This window comes from Silurus meridionalis, chromosome 7, assembly GCF_014805685.1.
Source record: "Silurus meridionalis isolate SWU-2019-XX chromosome 7, ASM1480568v1, whole genome shotgun sequence".
In the NCBI taxonomy this organism is placed as follows: Eukaryota; Metazoa; Chordata; class Actinopteri; order Siluriformes; family Siluridae; genus Silurus; species Silurus meridionalis.
The window spans coordinates 27,534,022-27,554,499 of NC_060890.1; the positions used below are offsets into that span (position 1 = coordinate 27,534,022).

Consider the following 20,478-nt stretch of genomic DNA (forward strand, 5'->3'; position numbering starts at 1 on the left):
GTGCTCATGTTAGTTCTCACTCTCCAGTGTTCTGTAGTGTTTAAAGACTATAATCACACTCTTGATGTCACCCAGATGAGGATGAGGTTCTGCTTTTGAGTCTGGTTCCTCTCAAGGTTTCTTCCTCATAACATCTAAGGGAGTTTTTCCTTGCCACAGTCTCCACGGCTGATCATCAGGGATAAACACACACACTATTCACCTTAACTGATGATTTTTGTAAAGCTGCTTTGAGACAATGTCTGTTGTGTAAAGCGCAATAGAAAAAAACTTGACTTGTTTGTAGGTGTGGCTTAATAATCATTGCAAAAAGGGCATCCTAAATTAAAAGCAGCTATAAGGTAATGTCATCACGACTTTAATAAAACAAACTGCATAAATGCAGGATTAGTGGGTGTGGCTTACAGAGAACACACATTTAAAAGAGGTGTGACGTTCACCATTTAAATTTTCGCTGTTCTCATGTGTCCATTTTAATATGGATCAAACTCACATTGTGTAATAAATAGAATAGAAAACTCTGCCTTGCATTATCTCGTACATTAACATTTTGCTGTGTTTAAGGATTTCTTTGTACACACACCCTGGTTTTTGTTACACGCCTGTCCAAGTTCAAGTTTATTTCTACTGTGAATTTCACAATGAACATTGTCTTAAAGCAGCTTTACAGAATTTTAAGGTGAATGGTGTGTGTTTATCTGATGAGCAGCATGGAGACTGTGGTGAAGGAAAAACTCCCTTAGATGTAATGAGGAAGAAACCTTAAGAGGAACCAGACTCAAAAGCAGAACCTCATCCTCATTTGGGTGACATCAAGAGTGTGATTATAGTCTTTAAACACTACAGAACACTGGAGAGTGAGAACTAACATGAGCACTGGAGTGTGTGATTATAAGTGATGTTCTTTCTACAGTCTTATACAGTCAGTTGACCTTGTGGAACCACACACACACACACACACACACACACACACACTCTATTAGTAGTGTAACCCATCAACAAGCACAACCAGTTTAACAGGTTATTGTGGGTAGAAAACCTGTGTGTGTGTGTGTGTGTGTGTGTGTGTGTATGTGTTTGTCTTTGTTTGTGTGTGTGTGTGTTTGTCTGTGTGTGTGTGTGTGTGTTTGTATGTGTTTGTATGTGTGTGTGTGTGTGTGTTACGTGTCTGTGCTGTTTTTCTTCTACTCCCCCCTTGTGTTAGCGCTGTCTTCAGAAAGAGGAGAGAGAGAGCTGGTTGCCAGTTGTGCTGGTTGCCAGTTGTTGCGGATTGTTTGGACAAAAAGTTGGACCAGAGTTTAGAGTAGTTATTGGTCAAGTGGTCAAGTGCAGTAAGAAGGTAACACACAGATTCCAGACTAATAAGTAAATAAGTTGAGCATCTGTGCTCTGAATTTTAATTGAAGGCACTGAGTCTAAACAACAAGCAGTGGGAGGAGTCACCACAGCAGACTCTGCATCACCTTTAGCAAGAAACAAATCTGATAGGTCGACCACATCTTCTAAAAAACGAGCACATACAGGGAACACTGTGGGGCGTCAGCAGGACTCTCCAGAACTTCTAAGACTGGAAGGACGTTACCTTCAGCTATGAAATTCCCTAATGTGAAAGTAACACTTTATAGATCCCTGTAGCTAGACTTGAGCTCAAGTGCACATAGTGAAGAGGAACGTTAATGTACTGCATGGTAATCCCCTTGTCTGAAGGACTTGTCTGAAAAAGATAAAACATCAGCTAATATGAATGACTAAGTAGCGGCAGCATCATGAGGAATTTTTACAGGTACGGGAGTTTGATATTTCCCAACTAAAGAACATGTACCATCTGTTACATATGGCTGATAACATGAATCATTCTTCAACATCTGGTCCAACGAAACCTGAAGCAGGACTAAGGGTTTGTTTTCGCTGCTGTAATTTGTTGGGTACGACTAGAAGCTTGTTTCTACCTGTATTGCTTCTGCGTTAAACTTGCACAGTTTGCAATTATATGGCCACGACAGTAAAAACAACCAGGTGAGCGAGTATACCAGAGACAACTAGCAACCAGCTCTCTCTCTCCTCTTCCTTCATCCCCCTGGGTTGTGCTGGGTGCTAGCTGTCTCTGTTGTACTAGCTTATCTGGTTTGAGAACAGGTAAGAATGTGTGTGCACCTACATTCCACCACGTAGGTTTTACCATTGTTTAGACACTCCGGGTAGAGGGCAGGTGCCACCCACTGTATTTTTCTGATAGCGTAGCTGAGAGTAGTCAGCTAGTCTCTTGCTAAACTGTAGTCAGCTAGTCTGTTGCTGTTTGTTAGTTAGTATCTTGATTTTGTTGAATATTTCTGGAATCTGTTCGTTACCTCACTGCTCTTGACCACCAAAGCAATAACTACTCTAAACTCTTGTCCTACTTTTTGTTCAAACAAACACAACAACTAAATCCCAGCACAACTAAATACCACAACAACTAAATACCAGCGCAACTAAATACCACAACAACTAAATACCAGCACAACCAAATACCGCAACAACTAAATACCACAACAACTAAATCCCAGCACAACTGAATACCACAACAACTGAATACCACAACAACTAAATACTAGGGATGCACCGAAATGAAAATTCTTGGCCGAAACCGAAAACCGAAAAAGAGGAAAACAAGGCAGAAAACCAAAAACCGAAACACCGAAAGAAATTATGGCAATTATTATTACCATTGCATTTATGGCTATGACTGTGTACTAACCTTACTAAAATCAAGGCATTTCAATTGCATAAATTAATATTAAAGTTTCAAAGAATAAATCTATCACAAATTATGAAAATAGTATTTATTTATAGCACATTGCAACAATGCACAGGATAAAATAAATTAAAATTCAATCTTAAATGTTTAACTTAAATGCACTCATGTGTACATTAAATAATAATGTACAGGCCCTCTGTCCTGCTGAAAGGTTGTAAAATAAATTATAAATTATAAATATGTTCTTTCATAAAAACAAAGTGCATTCAGAACAAGTGCAACTGCTTAAAGATACAATACAACACTATCACTGGGAAACTTCCTGCCTTTTCAAAAACGTCCACCACAGAAGGAGTGCGTATGCTCGGAGGGGTTTTGCTTTTCTGTGCCGTGTTCCTCTCATATTCAGCATAGCGATCGAGATGTTTGGATTTCAGGTGATAAATTAAACCCGATGTGAAGAAAGTCTTTGCAGACGAAATTTCGTCATTACATGTTTTGCAAATCGCTCTCCGTGGGTCTTTCTCAGATATACTGAAATACGTCCACACCGCAGACATGTTGTTTCAGACATGCACGCGGGTCAGCGGTTTCTGTTTGCGTCATCACAACAAACTGTTTCGGCCGTGTTTTTTCGGTGATCAAAGTCTTTCGGCCGAAAACCGAAAATGCACTTTTGGGCCATTTTCGGCCGAACATTTTCGGTGGCCGAATATTCGGTGCATCCCTACTAAATACCACAACAACTAAATACCAGCACAACAACTAAATACCAGCACAACTAAATACCAGCTTTTTCTCTCCTCTTCCGGATGACAGAGCTAACACAAGGGGGGTAGACTCGTAACTGTGTGTGTGTGTTTTGAAGTAAGGCCACTAGGTGGTGCTGTAGAGTGCGTTCCTGTCCTACTTTAAATAACCCAACAACTTCTAGTTACAGATGTGGGTGAAGTTGAGGTAAAATACAACAGTTCAATAAACATCACGCACGCAACACACAAATCATCAATTTATGTGAAATAAAACACTCATATCCTAATACTACAACAGCTAAAAAATTGTTTGGGGTGTTACATAAATGAAGTGTTGATTAAGAGGCGCTTCTGTTCTAAACAGGAGATTCAGCTAAAAAACCTGCCTGCCTACCTGCCTATTAACCCCCAATTCAACTACCACACACATCCACTCAACCCATTCCAAAACACCAGTATGTCCCTCTGAACCCACCCAGTTAGTCCCAGCAAGACTGTCTCTCAAGCCTTTCTCATCCAGCCCACCATGCCCACTTGTCTCACACAACCCCCCTCTTCCCACCATACCCACCCGCCTTACACCCCTTCCCACCATACCCACCTGCCTCGCACAACCCCTTCCCACCATACCCACCTGCCTCGCACAACCCCTTCCCACCATACCCACCGTCTCACAACCCCTTCCCACCATAACCACCGTCTCGCACACCCCACCTTTTCCCACCATACCCACCGTCTCACACACCCCACCTCTTTCCACCATACCCAACCGTCTCGCACAACCCCTTCCCACCATACCCACCGTCGCACACACCCCACCTCTTCCTACCATACCCAACCGTCTCGCACAACCCCTTCCCACCATACCCACCCATCTCACACACCCCACCTCTTCCCACCATACCCACCGTCTTGCACAACCCCTTACCACCATACCCAACCATCTCACACACCCCACCTCTTCCCACCATACCCCATTCCCACCATACCCACCTATCTCACACACACACCCCTTCCCACCATACCCACCCATCTCACACACACACCCCTTCCCTCCATACCCTCCCATCTTACACACACACACCTTCCCACCATACCCACGCGTCTTACACGTCTTGTGTGATTTCTGATCTTACACCATAAAACTCTCACTTTCGCTTCACTTCTTCTATGGTGAATGAAATTCCTAGATGTAGTAAATGCTCAGGCGGGAGATCTTACAGGGTGATTTCACTTCACTTTTTACTTTATTTAAGTTATTCTGTGTACCAGGAACCCAGTCATTATAGTTACACAGGTCAGGTGACTCTCAGTGTCGGTCTCAAGTCCGGATAAATGTGGAGGGCTGTGTTATGAAGGACATCCAGTGTAAAACATGTGTTAAATCAAATATGCAGTTCAGGAATCAGAATTTCATACCGGATCGGCCAACAACCACCACAGGTATCATTAACAACAGGGCACTGGTGTAAATTGTGCTGCTGTTAGCTGAAGAAGGAGGAGAGGAGAAAAACATCTACAGAGACAGCAGGGAAAGAAGAAGTGGAGGAGAAGTGGAGGTTCGGGTTGGTACTTTAAATGTTGGTACTATGACTGGTAAAGGGAGAGAGGGAGCTGAAATGATGGAGAGGAGAAAGGTAGATATGTTGTGTGTTCAGGAGACCAAGTGGAAAGGGAGTAAGGCCAGGAACATTGGAGGTGTTTAAACTGTTCTATCATGGTGTGGATGGAAAGAGAAATGGTGTAGGGGGGATTCTGAAGGAAGAGTACAGTAAGAGTGTAGTGGAGGTGAAGAGAGTTTCTGATAGGGTGATGATCGTGAAGGTGGAAGTTGAAGGGGTGATGATAAATGTCATCAGTGTTTATGCTCCACAAATCATCTGTGAGATGGAGGAGAAGGAAAAATTCTGGAGTGAGTTAGATGAAGTGGTAAGTTGGACAGTAAGGAAGGAGAAAAGGATTTATACCGATTGGCCAGGCAGAGGAACCGAGCTGGTAAGGATGTGCTGCAAGTTAGAACAATAAAGGATGGAGAGGGAAATGTGTTGACTAGTGAGGAGAGTGTGTTGAGAAGATGGAGGGAGTATTTTGAGCAGCTGATGAATGAGGAAAATGAGAGAGAGAAAGTTGGATGATGTGGAGATGGTGAAGCAGGAAGTGGATAGGATTAGTAAGGAGGAAGTGAGAGCAGCGATTAGGAGGATGAAGAGTGGAAAGTCAGTTGGACCAGATGACATTCCAGCAGAAGCATGGAGATGTTTAGGAGAGATGCAGTGGAGTTTTTAAAAGACTTGGAGTTTAACAGGATTTTGGAAGGTGAGAAGATGCCTGAGGAATGGAGAAGGAGTGTGCTGGTACTGATCTTTAAGAATAAGGGAGATGTGCAGACCTGCAGTAACTACAGGGGAATTAAGTTGATCAGTCACACCATGAAGTTATGGGAAAGAGTAGTGGAAGCCAGGCTGAGAGAAGAGGTGACCATCTGTGAGCAACAGTATGGTTTCATGCTGAGGAAGAGCACCACAGACACATTATTTGCTTTGAGAATGTTGATGTAGGACGTTTTGGAGACAAGGTGAGGGAGGTGAGATTGAGATGGTTTGGACATGTGCAGAGGAGGGACATGGGGTATATCAGTAGGAGAATGCTGAGGATGGAGACACCAGGAAGGAGGAAAAGAGGAAGACCAAGGAGGAGGTTTATGGATGTAGTAAAGGAAGACATGCAGGTAGTTGGTGTGAAAGAGGCAGATGTAGAGGACAGGGGGGATGGAGACGGATGATCCTCTGTGGAGACTGTGTAATAGGGATCGAGTGAGAATAAAGCCACAGCTCACACACACACACACACACACACACACACAAAATTATGTAGGGCTTGAGTCAGGGGAAAGCTGAGAGAAAAATGAATCAGAACACGTTTAACTTTTATTTCCTTTTCCTCCTGTTTTTATATTTTCTACTCTTTTATTTAGACCCTGTAATCATGACGTGAGCAGGGTGTGTGTGAGCTGTGTGTTACACCTCAGCAGATCCTTACCAGAAGCTCTCATTAATCTCTAAACCTCTTCATTTCAAACACTATTCTTCCTAAAGGAAAGATTCCACCTTTCAGATGAAGTGTACAGAAAAATACCACCAGGTGGCGCTCTAACACCTGCTAAAACCATACTCACTTCCTCAAAAAAATAACAGACCCAAAACATCTCACACAGATCTACACACAGATTCGCCACTGAAGTGAAAAATTCTGATGATCTGGTTACTGGATGGAGTTGTAGCTGTAGAGCCCATACTGATCTTGTAGAGCACTAAAACTCCTACAGTAGACCATGGAGCGACGGGAAAACATCTGTAACATAGTTTTAATAAGCTCATACAATGTTCACAACATTTCTCTCCATCCAGAGCTGCATTCGATTCTTGCAGCTTGTATTGATGATGGGAGAGTCGCACCGCTGCCTAGTGTCTTCTCCAGCACATTCCCAAGATTCTCAGTGTGGTCCATGTGTCAGGACAATGTCTCCTACTCCCTGAACCTCAAGCTGCTCAGTATATTCAAGTAATCAGGTGGTAGCTTATTGACCAAGTTGCTACTCCTGGGCCCCTGAGCAAGGCCCCTAACCCCATAGTTGCTCAGTTCCATGAATGAGATAACGGTCAGTTGCTCTGGATTAGTCTGTCTGCCAAACACCATATTTCTGTCACATAACATTGCTGAACCCATTTCAATCAAAAAATCACAAGTTGAACCAAAATATAACTCTAATATTAAATAATAAAACTGTTCTACTGAAGTTTTTCCATTCAGGGAGGTTTTTACTGTAACTTCACATTTCAAACTCAAATATTTGACTTTTTACTACATTTAGTGAAATCAGTCCTTTTTATTAATGAGGATAAAAACGTAACTGGTGAAACACGCAGCGAGTCACCAATCAGGATCGAGCTCACGCTCTGTTTTACACGTGTTCTGATCAGCGCTCGGTCATTAATCTCATTCTATTAATAGATCAGTGTGCTGAAAGTCACATTCGAGTCTTTACACAGAAACTGAGGTGATTCAGTGAAGAATCTTGTGATAAAATGATAAGAACATTAGAGTTATAATAAATCACTACTTTGGAAACTGAAGTTCATTTGAAGGTAAAAACTTTTGTACTTTTACTGAAGTGACGGTTTAAAGAGACATTTTTACTGTGGTCGTATTTTACCTGCTGCATCTCCACTGTAACTACATGGTTTGGGTTCTTCATCCTCCACTGTAAAATAGCAGCCATGATGATGGTGATGGAGGAGGAAGAAAACACTCAAGGAAATGAAATCAGATGAACCTGGAGCTTGTGTTCACTTTTATTAGATCTGTAAAAGTCCACACACAAACACAGTGACGTGTGTCCTCGCTGGTGTTCACACTCAAATTAATCAGCATTAGTTCTCCTTTACAGAGTAATTAACATGTAGACGCACAGCGGTGTCTCGTGACGTCTCTCTGATGGCTCCACCCACTGCACCAGGCGTGTGAGGAGCTGAAATGTAACAGAAAAGTGGAACACACGTGTACATAAACATCATTCACATTAACGAGGAGACTCGGGATCAGAACATTTCCCTGGTCCACTACTTTATTATTATTATTATTTTTAGGCTCAGATCCACAGGCTACACTACTGCAGGAAGTTCAGGTGTTATTGCTCAAGTTCCTGAACTCCAACATTTCCCAGTAACACAACACCACAACACCTCATGGTACTAAACATCTAAACCTATCTAGGGATCATCTCTGGAGAAATATATTTTTATAATCAGACCATCCAGTGAACCAGTCAGTTCTGATTGGAGGAGTGACAGTGAACAGGGGTGGTGACCATCATTACAGCAGGAAATACCTTCAGATGGAAGGAAGTGAACAAGGGGGTGTTAGGAGCTGTAACAGGTTCAAAACACTTTCAACCTGAGATCTCATTGTGTGTATATGTGTGAGAGAGATAATTGGTATACACTATAATGAGGTGTGTGTGTGTGTGTGTGTGTGTGTGTGTGTGTGTGTGTGTGTGTGTGTGTTATTTGAGTTCTCCACAGTCAGTAATGATGATCCTCTTGGAGGTTTTTCCAGAGCGAGAGCCGAATGCCTCCACCTTCTTTATCACCTCCATCCCCTCCTTCACACTGCCGAACACCACGTGCTTCCCGTCCAACCTGCGTATACACACACACACACACACACACACACACACACGTCAATACTAGTTGTGCTGAATCATGTGCCAAATAATCTAATCTAATTATAAACGAGCACATGCAAAATCACACAGACTTATCACACAGGTTCACCTTCGGTACACACACACACACACACACACACACACACACACACACACACACACACACACACACACACACACTAGCGTACCATTCTGTTTTCACAGTGCAGATGAAAAACTGGGAGCCGTTGGTGTTTGGTCCTGCATTGGCCATAGACAGAATACCTACAACACACACACACACACACACACACACACACACACAGTTACAGTACACACTAGTACCTGCCACACCCTGCTCTTTCTCCTCAATGCTATTACATGTGTGTATTATGTTTTGACTATGAATGTTGTTCCGCCCCAGGCAACAGGTTCTCACACACACACACACACACACACACACACACACACACACACACACACACACACACACGTCGTCAGGTTTGACTCTAAACCCCGACCTGTTCCTACACGACCGCTCTGTAGAAATCTAAAACGCCCAGCATGAGGAGACGACATGCTGCAACTCTCAAGCTCTCGGAAAAGCTCTCAAAACCTTAATACTGTGTGTGTGTGTGTGTGTGTGTGTGTGTGTGTGTGTGTGTGTGTGTTTTATGGTTTGTGATGGTTCTTTGTATTGTTCTGAGAAGTTCAAGTGCATGTACTTCTTATGAACCTTCTCCAGGAAGTGCACACTATTTACAAATATACCAGGAGATAGCACATGGGAGGGGGGCCGGGGGGTGTAAACTTATGAGCAGGATGTTCAAAGAGTAAATTATTATTTTGTGTAAACAAATAATGAAATCTACATATTTTTAAAACTTCATCTCTGTAAAGCTGTTTTGAGAAAATGTCCACTGTTAAACTAATTCAACTGAATTTAATCTCTGATGTGTGAATTCAGAACAAAAGATCAATGAAAAGTGTCTTTCAAAACCCCAACTGTAAATAAAGAATGTATAATACATTACAATTAATTTAATATAAATATGATTATAAATCCTGAATTCTTTAAAATATATTCAACATTTATTTCCTCATTTTTTTATCAAATATAAAATGTTGTCAATTTGTATAGAAAAGATTGTGTAGATTTTTATGCCACATAATTAAACAAACACTTATTTATAATAATATTATTAATATTATTATATATTATACTCAATGTGAGTTTAACTATTAAACTAAAAATCTGGGAAATACGAGTATAAATCAGTATAAATACTGTGGGGCACACGGGTATTTATTCAGCCACCAACTGTGCAGGTTCTCTCAGTTACACAGAGGAGATAAAAGGTGCCATTAATACAGAGGAAACAAGTGGAGGACAGAGGAGCCTCTTAAAGAAGAACTTAGAGGTCTGTGAGAGACAGAAATCTAGATTTTATGTAGGTGACCAAATACTTATTTTCACCATAATTTACAAATAAATTCTTTAAAAATCAGACAGTGTGAATTTCTGGATTATTTTTTCTCATTTTGTGTCTCAGAGGTGAAGTGTAACGATGATGAAAATTACAGGCCTCTCATCTGTTTAACGGGGAGAACCTGCACAAGTGGTGGCTGAATAAATACTTTTTTGCCAGACAAGTATATGTGTGTGTGTGTGTGTGTGTGTGTGTGTGTGTGTGTGTGTGTGTGTGTGTGTGTGCGCGCTCTCTCACCAGGCCCAGTGTGTTTTAGTATAAAGTTCTCGTCAGGAAACCGTGGACCGTAGATCGACTTCCCTCCAGTACCATTATGATGGGTAAAATCACCAGCCTACACACACACACACACACACACACACACACACACACACACACACACAATAATCAGTTCAATCTAATCTAATCCAATCTAATCTAGTTTAATTGTGTTCAATAGTTTTTACTCTCACTCCATTATGGAGCAGAAGTCATGCAGTTTCCTGCACAAAAAGTGTGTGTGTGTGTGTGTGTGTGTGTGTGTGTGTGTGTGTGTGTGCGTGTGTGCATGAGAGACAGTTAGATAGACAGTGGTTAAATCGTCTACTCGTTTATGCTTTCGCTTCCTCTGTAGTGTAAAAAGGAAGCTGACTAATTACAACCACAGGAGTCAGTTATGAACTACACACACACACACACCCACCCCACCCCACCCACCCCCACGTGTTTTTCTTTCTTACACTGAGCAAGAGTGTGTGTGTGTGTGTGTGTGTGTGTGTGTGTGTGTGTGTGTGTGTTATTACCTGACACATGAACTGTGGGATGACTCTGTGGAAGATGGAGCCTTTATATCCAAACCCTTGTTCTCCTGTACACAGAGCTCGGAAATTCTCTACACACACACACACACACACACACACACACACACACACACACACACACACAGTATCAGTTCATGTTAAATCAGATATGAACACTGAACTGGTCTGTAGGTTTCATTTGTACTCAGACAGAAACGTTTTGTTTGTTTGTTGTTTTTTAGGAAAATGTTTTCTGATGTAAATGAATGTTGGGATGATTTCAGGGTGTTTCATCTCTCAGCCCTGATAAAAAACCCATCTGATCTCAGCATGTCCAATCTGCACAACCCCAACGCCCGTTTCTATAGTAACCACCTGTCAAACCCCAGCGTGTCTCCAAACCTCCACCTCAAAGTTTATACTGTTTACTCCAATTAAACATCAGCAACATCTCCATCTGATCCAGCGTTTCATCTTTAACCTCCATCTGATCCATTTCATCTTTAATCTTCATCTGATACACAGTGTCATCTTTAATCTTCATCTGATCCACCGTTTCATCTTTAATCTCCATCTGATCCAGCATTTACTCTTTAATCTCCATCTGATCCAGTGTTTACTCTTTAATCTCCATCTGATCCAGTGTTTACTCTTTAATCTCCATCTGATCCAGCGTTTCATCTTTAATCTTCATCTGATCCACCGTTTCATCTTTAATCTTCATCTGATCCACCATTTCATCTTTAATCTCCATCTGATCCAGCGTTTACTTTTAATCTCCATCTGATCCAGCGTTACTCTTTAATCTCCATCTGATCCAGCGTTACTCTTTAATCTCCATCTGATCCAGCGTTCATCTTTAATCTTTATCTGATCCACCATTTCATCTTTAATCTCCATCTGATCCAGCGTTTACTTTTAATCTCCATCTGATCCAGCGTTTACTCTTTAATCTTCATCTGATCCACCGTTTCATCTTTAATCTCCATCTGATCCAGCGTTACTCTTTAATCTCCATCTGATCCAGCGTTTCATCTTTAATCTCCATCTGATCCAGCGTTTCATCTTTAATCTCCATCTGATCCACCATTTCATCTTTAATCTCCATCTGATCCAGCGTTACTCTTTAATCTCCATCTGATCCAGCGTTTCATCTTTAATCATCTGATCCAGCGTTTCATCTTTAATCTCCATCTGATCCAGCGTTACTCTTTAATCTCCATCTGATCCAGCGTTTAATCTTTAATCTCCATCTGATCCAGCGTTTCATCTTTAATCTTCATCTGATCCACCGTTTCATCTTTAATCTCCATCTGATCCAGCGTTACTCTTTAATCTCCATCTGATCCAGCGTTACTCTTTAATCTCCATCTGATCCAGCGTTTCATCTTTAATCTCCATCTGATCCAGCGTTTCATCTTTAATCTTTATCTGATCCACCGTTTCATCTTTAATCTCCATCTGATCCAGCGTTTACTCTTTAATCTCCATCTGATCCAGCGTTTACTCTTTAATCTCCATCTGATCCAGCGTTTACTCTTTAATCTCCATCTGATCCAGCGTTACTCTTTAATCTCCATCTGATCCAGCGTTACTCTTTAATCTCCATCTGATCCACTGCTTTCATCTTTAATTCCATCTGATCCACCGTTTACTCTTTAATCTCCATCTGATCCACCGTTTCATCTTTAATCTTCATCTGATCCACCGTTTCATCTTTAATCTCCATCTGATCCACCGTTTCATCTTTAATCTCCATCTGACCCAGCATTACTCTTTAATTCCATCTGATCCAGCATTTACTCTTTAATCTCCATCTGATCCAGCGTTTCATCTTTAATCTTCATCTGATCCAGCTGCCACTCTTTAATCTCCATCTGATCCAGTGTTTACTCTTTAATCTCCATCTGATCCAGCTGCCACTCTTTAATCTCCATCTGATCCAGCGTTTACTTTAATCTCCATCTGATCCAGCTGCCACTCTTTAATCTCCATCTGATCCAGCGTTTACTCTTTAATCTCCATCTGATCCAGCGTTACTCTTTAATCTCCATCTGATCCAGCGCTACTCTTTAATCTCCATCTGATCCAGCGTTACTCTTTAATCTCCATCTGATCCAGCTGCCACTCTTTAATCTCCATCTGATCCAGCGTTTACTCTTAATCTCCATCTGATCCAGCTGCCACTCTTTAATCTCCATCTGATCCACCGCTTTCATCTTTAATCTCCATCTGATCCAGCTGCCACTCTTTAATCTCCATCTGATCCAGCGTTACTCTTTAATCTCCATCTGATCCAGCTGCTTTCATCTTTAATTCCATCTGATCCAGCGTTTCATCTTTAATCTTCATCTGATCCAGCATTACTCTTTAATTCCATCTGATCCAGCGTTCATCTTTAATCTTCATCTGATCCAGCTGCTTTCATCTTTAATCTCCATCTGATCCAGCGTTTCATCTTTAATCTCCATCTGATCCAGCGCTACTCTTTAATCTCCATCTGATCCAGCTTCATCTTTAATCTTCATCTGATCCAGCATTACTCTTTAATTCCATCTGATCCAGCTGCCACTCTTTAATCTCCATCTGATCCAGCTTTCATCTTTAATCTCCATCTGATCCACCGCTTCATCTTTAATCTTCATCTGATCCACCGCTTTCATCTTTAATCTCCATCTGATCCAGCATTACTCTTTAATCTCCATCTGATCCAGCTTCATCTTTAATTCCATCTGATCCAGCGTTTCATCTTTAATCTCCATCTGATCCAGCATTACTCTTTAATTCCATCTGATCCAGCGCTACTCTTTAATCTCCATCTGATCCAGCTGCTTTCATCTTTAATCTCCATCTGATCCAGCTGCCACTCTTTAATCTCCATCTGATCCAGCGCTTACTCTTTAATCTCCATCTGATCCAGCGTTTCATCTTTAATCGCCATCTGATCCACCTTTCATCTTTAATCTTCATCTGATCCACCGTTTCATCTTTAATCTCCATCTGATCCAGCATTACTCTTTAATCTCCATCTGATCCAGCGTTTCATCTTTAATCTCCATCTGATCCAGCGTTTCATCTTTAATCTCCATCTGATCCAGCATTACTCTTTAATCTCCATCTGATCCAGCGTTTACTCTTTAATCTCCATCTGATCCAGCGTTTCATCTTTAATCTCCATCTGATCCAGCGTTTACTCTTTAATCTCCATCTGATCCAGCGTTTACTCTTTAATCTCCATCTGATCCAGCGTTTCATCTTTAATCGCCATCTGATCCAGCGTTTCATCTTTAATCGCCATCTGATCCAGCGTTTCATCTTTAATCTCCATCTGATCCACCGTTTCATCTTTAATCTCCATCTGATCCACCGTTTCATCTTTAATCTCCATCTGATCCACCGTTTCATCTTTAATCTCCATCTGATCCAGTTTCATCTTTAATCTTCATCTGATCCACCGCTTTCATCTTTAATCTCCATCTGATCCACCGTTTCATCTGATCCACCGTTTCATCTTTAATCTTCATCTGATCCACCGTTTCATCTTTAATCTTCATCTGATCCACGTTTCATCTTTAATCTCCATCTGATCCACGTTTCATCTTTAATCTTCATCTGATCCACCGTTTCATCTTTAATCTCCATCTGATCCAGCGTTTCATCTTTAATTCCATCTGATCCAGCGTTTCATCTTTAATCTCCATCTGATCCAGCTTTCATCTTTAATCTCCATCTGATCCAGCGTTTCATCTTTAATCTCCATCTGATCCAGTTTCATCTTTAATCTCCATCTGATCCAGCGTTTCATCTTTAATCTCCATCTGATCCAGCGTTTCATCTTTAATCTCCATCTGATCCAGCGTTTCATCTTTAATCTCCATCTGATCCACCGTTTCATCTTTAATCTCCATCTGATCCACCGTTTCATCTGATCCACCGTTTCATCTCTAATCTTCATCTGATCCACGTTTCATCTTTAATCTCCATCTGATCCACGTTTCATCTTTAATCTTCATCTGATCCACCGTTTCATCTTTAATCTTCATCTGATCCACGTTTCATCTTTAATCTCCATCTGATCCACCGTTTCATCTTTAATCTCCATCTGATCCACCGCTTTCATCTTTAATCTCCATCTGATCCACCGCTTCATCTTTAATCTCCATCTGATCCACGTTTCATCTTTAATCTCCATCTGATCCACGTTTCATCTTTAATCTCCATCTGATCCACCGTTTCATCTTTAATCTCCATCTGATCCACGTTTCATCTGATCCACCGTTTCATCTCTAATCTTCATCTGATCCACGTTTCATCTTTAATCTTCATCTGATCCACCGTTTCATCTTTAATCTTCATCTGATCCACGTTTCATCTTTAATCTTCATCTGATCCAGTTTCATCTTTAATCTCCATCTGATCCAGCTTTCATCTTTAATCTCCATCTGATCCACCTTTCATCTTTAATCTCCATCTGATCCACCCTTTCATCTTTAATCTCCATCTGATCCACCGTTTCATCTTTAATCTCCATCTGATCCACCCTTTCATCTTTAATCTCCATCTGATCCACCCTTTCATCTTTAATCTCCATCTGATCCACCCTTTCATCTTTAACCTCCATCTGATCCACCGTTTTTGGTGAAAGATGTAAAAAGTGATGTAATATCAAAATAAATCACATTTTGTCACATACGACGACGTGCTTTAGTGAAATGTATATAATAATAATAATAATAATAATAATAATAATAATAATAATAATATAAAGTATAGACGTATAAAAATATCACAAGGGGAAGAAAGTAGAATATATAAATAAATAAGATAATAATAATGAAGACAAGATGAAGTGCAGATTTTATATCAATCACCAACCTGCTGTTTTAGGAACCACGTCTGCGTGCAACTGAAACACACACATACACACACACGCACGCACACGCACACGCACGCACACGCACACACGCACGCATATATATGATACACATTAGACTTCAATGTTGCACCAAAATCATATAAAGTTCGTTTTAATTGATTTTATGACGTCACTCTGAGGAATAAACCCCTGATCCCCCCCCCCCCTGAGGTGTTGCGCTGCATTGTGCACGAGCGCACTCACGGCACCCCTTCAATCTATGACGTATTAATCATGCGACTTTTCAGAAATCGAAACGCTTGTTTTAAGAATAAAACATGAGGAAACGCGCTATAAAATACAGAAAATCTGTTACATAATAGAGTTAATGAACGAAATAAACGCAGCTCTTCCGGGGTTGGGTTAGATGTAGACCGGAAGTGTAGGGGATGCAGGAAGTGGCAGGGGTGCCGGATGTGGTATTGCACCGACGCGCTATTATTTGGAAGTAAGATGAAAGAGTAGAGACGAGCAGGTCACGTGATCGGGAGTTTGAATCATGAATAATAATCCATGTAGAGTATTACAATAAAACTAATAACAATCATATTAATTATCAGTCATTTTTATTATAAACTTTATTAATGACACTATTTTATTTAGTTTTCTGTTTTTAGCAATGAACATTTTACTTTATACATTTAAACAGTGTGTTTAGAGAAGAATAAATCATTAGAGACTATAAAGAGTGTGTGTGTGTGTGTGTGTGTGTGTGTGTGTGTGTGTGTGTGTGTGTGTGTGTGTGTACCTGGAAGGTGACTCTACCCAGAGGTTCAGTATCAGCCGCGAGCTCCATAAACACCACCGGACCGCTGTTGCTGCTCGCGCACCGCGCAATACCGACCAACGCGCGTGCTTTAACCAACCTGGAGCTCAATATAAACATCTTACTGCAATATATATCTTTATAAACACTATATAAAATTCACACACACTCTCTCCCTCACACACACTCACACACACTCACACGGTCACACACGAGTGTCAAAGTGAAGTACTTGAACAACTTCTTCTCCTGGTTCTATACAGCGCTGCGGGTTTCCAGCGCCCTCTATCGGTCTGACAAAGAAAGGCTCAGAAAACTGAAGGGAAACTTTAATAATAATAATAAATTATATTATCAGCTTTATTACAAACTCATACATATATTAATAACTGTAATGAAGATCTCCCAGGCTGCTGTAAAATAAAATCAAATAAAACGCACTTTCACTACTATATAAGTGACTGATGTCTCCATCTAGCGGACACATTCTGTAATTACGTTCTGCTGTCTGATACACCTGTACAGGTGAACACTGATATATAAGTGTTATATATACTGTTGTCCATTAAAATGCATTAAATTATTCCCAATAGTCTATTCTTTTAATTTCATAGCGTTTCCCGCACATGCACTGCTACTAGGAGTGTCTGTTTATATTACAGTTTCTATCCAATCAGATTTCAACCTTCACATCACGTGTTTTCGGGTTTACTGAACTCTTTCTGCCATTTGCCTTCACTGTAAGCACCTGTTGCTGTAACCAGTCAGATTCCGAGTTGGTGACTTCAAGGTCCTCCAGCAGGCGTCCGATAACATCTGCATTTTCATGTCTTGTGATTGGACGGTCAGAGAGTGTCACTAGTCACACTTCACAAAGCACATCTGTAGCAAACTGCACAATCTCCAATATATTAGTGTGGATTTAATGCTGTATTTTATTCCACGATGACTGTCAGAGGAGAGGAAACTGATTTGGATGCAGAAACAATTACAAGAACCTGTACAAGATGCACTTTTCAAGAAAAGCTGGAAAAAAGTGGCCATCTTAAAGAAACCTGCTATGGATCCATCAGACATCAACATCTACAGACCGGTATCACTTCTCTCCTTTCTTTCTAAATCTCTGGAACGCACTGTTTTTACCCAACTGTCTGTTTCTCACAGAACAACCTCCATGATCAGAACCAGTCTGGGTTCAAAGCGGCACATTCCACAGAGAAGCCCTTTTGACTGTTTCTGAGAAACTGCATGCTGCTCGATCAGCCAAGCTGTCATCTGTACTTATCTTCCTGGACCTTTCAGCAGAATTTCACACAGTCAACCACAAGACATTTTTGTCAACCCTCAAGAGCCTCTGTGTCCACAGAACAGCATGGAGGTTTGCTTCCTACCTGGTCATACCAGGTTACATGGAGGGGATCCACATCTGCCCCGTGCAGACTCACCACTGGTGTCCCACAAGGCTCTGTACTTGGTCCCCTCCTTTTCTCCCTCTATACCCACTCCATTGGTGAAGTCATATCCTCACATGGGTTTTCTTATCACAGCTATGCAGATGACACTCAACTCATCTTTTCTTTCCCTCCATCAGATACCACAGCTTCCGCTCGGATCTCAGCATGCTTGTCAGACATATCTTCATGGATGAGTGCTCACCAACTAAAACTCAACCCCAGCAAAACAGAACTGCTGGTCATCCCAGGTGATTCATCTCCAGGTCAAGATCTCCAAATAACACTTCATGACTCTCTGCTCTGCCCTTCAGCCACTGCTCGTAACCTTGGGGTAACTATGGACAATCAAATGTCCTTCGTCTCACATGTCGCTAATGTGACTTCTTCCTGTCGATTTCTTCTCTACAACATCAGAAGAATTCAAATATTTCTGTCCACACAGGCTGTTCATTGATGGAGACTCAAAGCACTTTTGTATGTTGCTCTGGACACGGACGTCTGCTAAATGACACAAACGTAAATGTAAAACAGATGTTACACTTTTTCATGAACTCTTTATACTGTTGTGTTTTTGTTGATGTAGAATGTACAGAGACCCGGAGACCCGGGTGATGAGCAAAGAATGGATTCTATTAGTAGAATAAATCCTGAAAACAAAAATGATATTCATCAGTCACAGTAACTGAAGCTGAAGCTTTTGGTATGTTCCTCACAAGCTCCTGATGTGAACATCACTGAACATCTGGGTGTAGATCTAAAACAGTGATGCTGTGATGTGATGCTCTCTGCTCCTGATCAGTGTTTCTGCTCTTTAAAAGATTGACTGCAGTTTTGGTTCATTTTCAGTCTTTCAGTAAACACATTCATTAAAACTGTTAATAAAATAAACCTGCAGTATCACAGCACTACAACTAACACACTACTATAACTACAGTATTACTGCAGTACAGCTGAAGTACCTCCACAAGACAGCTGTAATACTACAATACATAATAAAACTCAAGTGTGATTTTAAAACTACTGAAGTGCAGTAAAGAGATCAACAAAACCATCACATTTCAACCAGAACACTGAGAATATCAGGTGTGATTTTCACACAAAACTCTACATAACAGCACAATACCATAGAGACCATCATAACACACAACACAACAATGAGTGTGATGGTCTTTTTTTACTTTAAATAAGCAGCTGAAAGTTGGACTACATGTGTTTCACTTTTACAAACCATTCATTTATTTACGTTCTTCATTATTCAGAGAAGTTTGGGTTTTTGAAGACCTTGTTCTCATTGTGCAGTTTGGGTCTAATGATGTCATTAATCTCACATGTGGAAACACTGGATTTCTTTTAGATGTTGTCTGAAAAATAAATAAATAAATAAATAGTAATAATAATAATAATAATAATAATAATAATAATAATAATAATAATAATAATGATGATGATGATGATGATGATGATGATGATGATGATGATGATGATGATGATGATGATAATAATAATAATAATAATAATAATAATAATAATGATAATAATGATGATGATAATAATAATAATAATAATAATAATGTTAATAATAATAATGATAATAATAATAATAATAATAATAATAATAATAATAATAATAATAATAATAATAATAATAATAATAATAATAATAATAATAATAATGATAATAATAATAATAATAATAATAATGATAATGATAATAATAATAATAATAATAATAATGATAATAATAATAATAATAATAATAATAATAATAATAATAATAATAATAATAATAATGATAATAATAATAATAATAATAATAATAATAATAATAATAATAATAATAATAATAATAATAATAATAATAATAATAATAATAATAATAATAATAATAATAATAATGATAATAATAATAATAATAATAATAATAATAATAATAATGATAATAATAATAATAATAATAATGATAATAATAATAATGATAATAATAATAATAATAATAATAATAATAATAATAATAATAATAATAATGATAATAATAATAATAATAATAATAATGATAATAATAATGATAATAATAATAATAATAATAATAATAATAATAATAATAATAATAATAATAATAATAATAATAATAATAATAATAATAATAATAATAATAATAATAATAATAATGATAATAATAATGATAATAATAATAATAATGATAATAATAATAATAATAAAATCATCTGGTAAATGCATACATGTAAATATAAACTGAATTTATATAAAACATATATAAATATAAACATGGTCACAACGGGACACGTCCCTCATGGTTTTATAAATAAATAAATAAATTATATATATATACAGATGTAATGAGAGAGATGTTTGTACAGAATT

At 39.3% G+C, this 20,478-nt stretch overlaps 1 protein-coding gene and 1 long non-coding RNA gene across 5 annotated transcripts in view; both read right to left on the reverse strand.

Moving 5' to 3' along the window:
* Positions 1-7,823: 7,823 nt before the first annotated feature.
* ppifb (peptidylprolyl isomerase Fb) lies at positions 7,824-16,878 on the reverse strand. Its single transcript, XM_046853215.1, has 6 exons — positions 16,625-16,878; positions 15,837-15,867; positions 10,965-11,053; positions 10,420-10,516; positions 8,902-8,977; positions 7,824-8,687 (listed from the first exon to the last, which is right to left on the reverse strand). Exons 1-6 carry the CDS (start codon positions 16,760-16,762, stop codon positions 8,552-8,554), a joined length of 567 nt encoding a protein of 188 aa, XP_046709171.1. The 5' UTR covers positions 16,763-16,878; the 3' UTR covers positions 7,824-8,551.
* A 2,466-nt stretch (positions 16,879-19,344) lies between these two features.
* The window catches only part of LOC124388525, a 2,531-nt gene continuing 1,397 nt past the window's right edge, over positions 19,345-20,478 (reverse strand). For all 4 annotated transcript variants that reach the window (XR_006926429.1, XR_006926430.1, XR_006926428.1 and 1 more), the window contains 2 exons: positions 20,473-20,478; positions 19,345-19,457 (listed from right to left, as the gene is read on the reverse strand). The exon at positions 20,473-20,478 is cut by the window's right edge. This is a non-coding gene — a long non-coding RNA (uncharacterized LOC124388525). The remainder of the gene's footprint in view (positions 19,458-20,472) is intronic.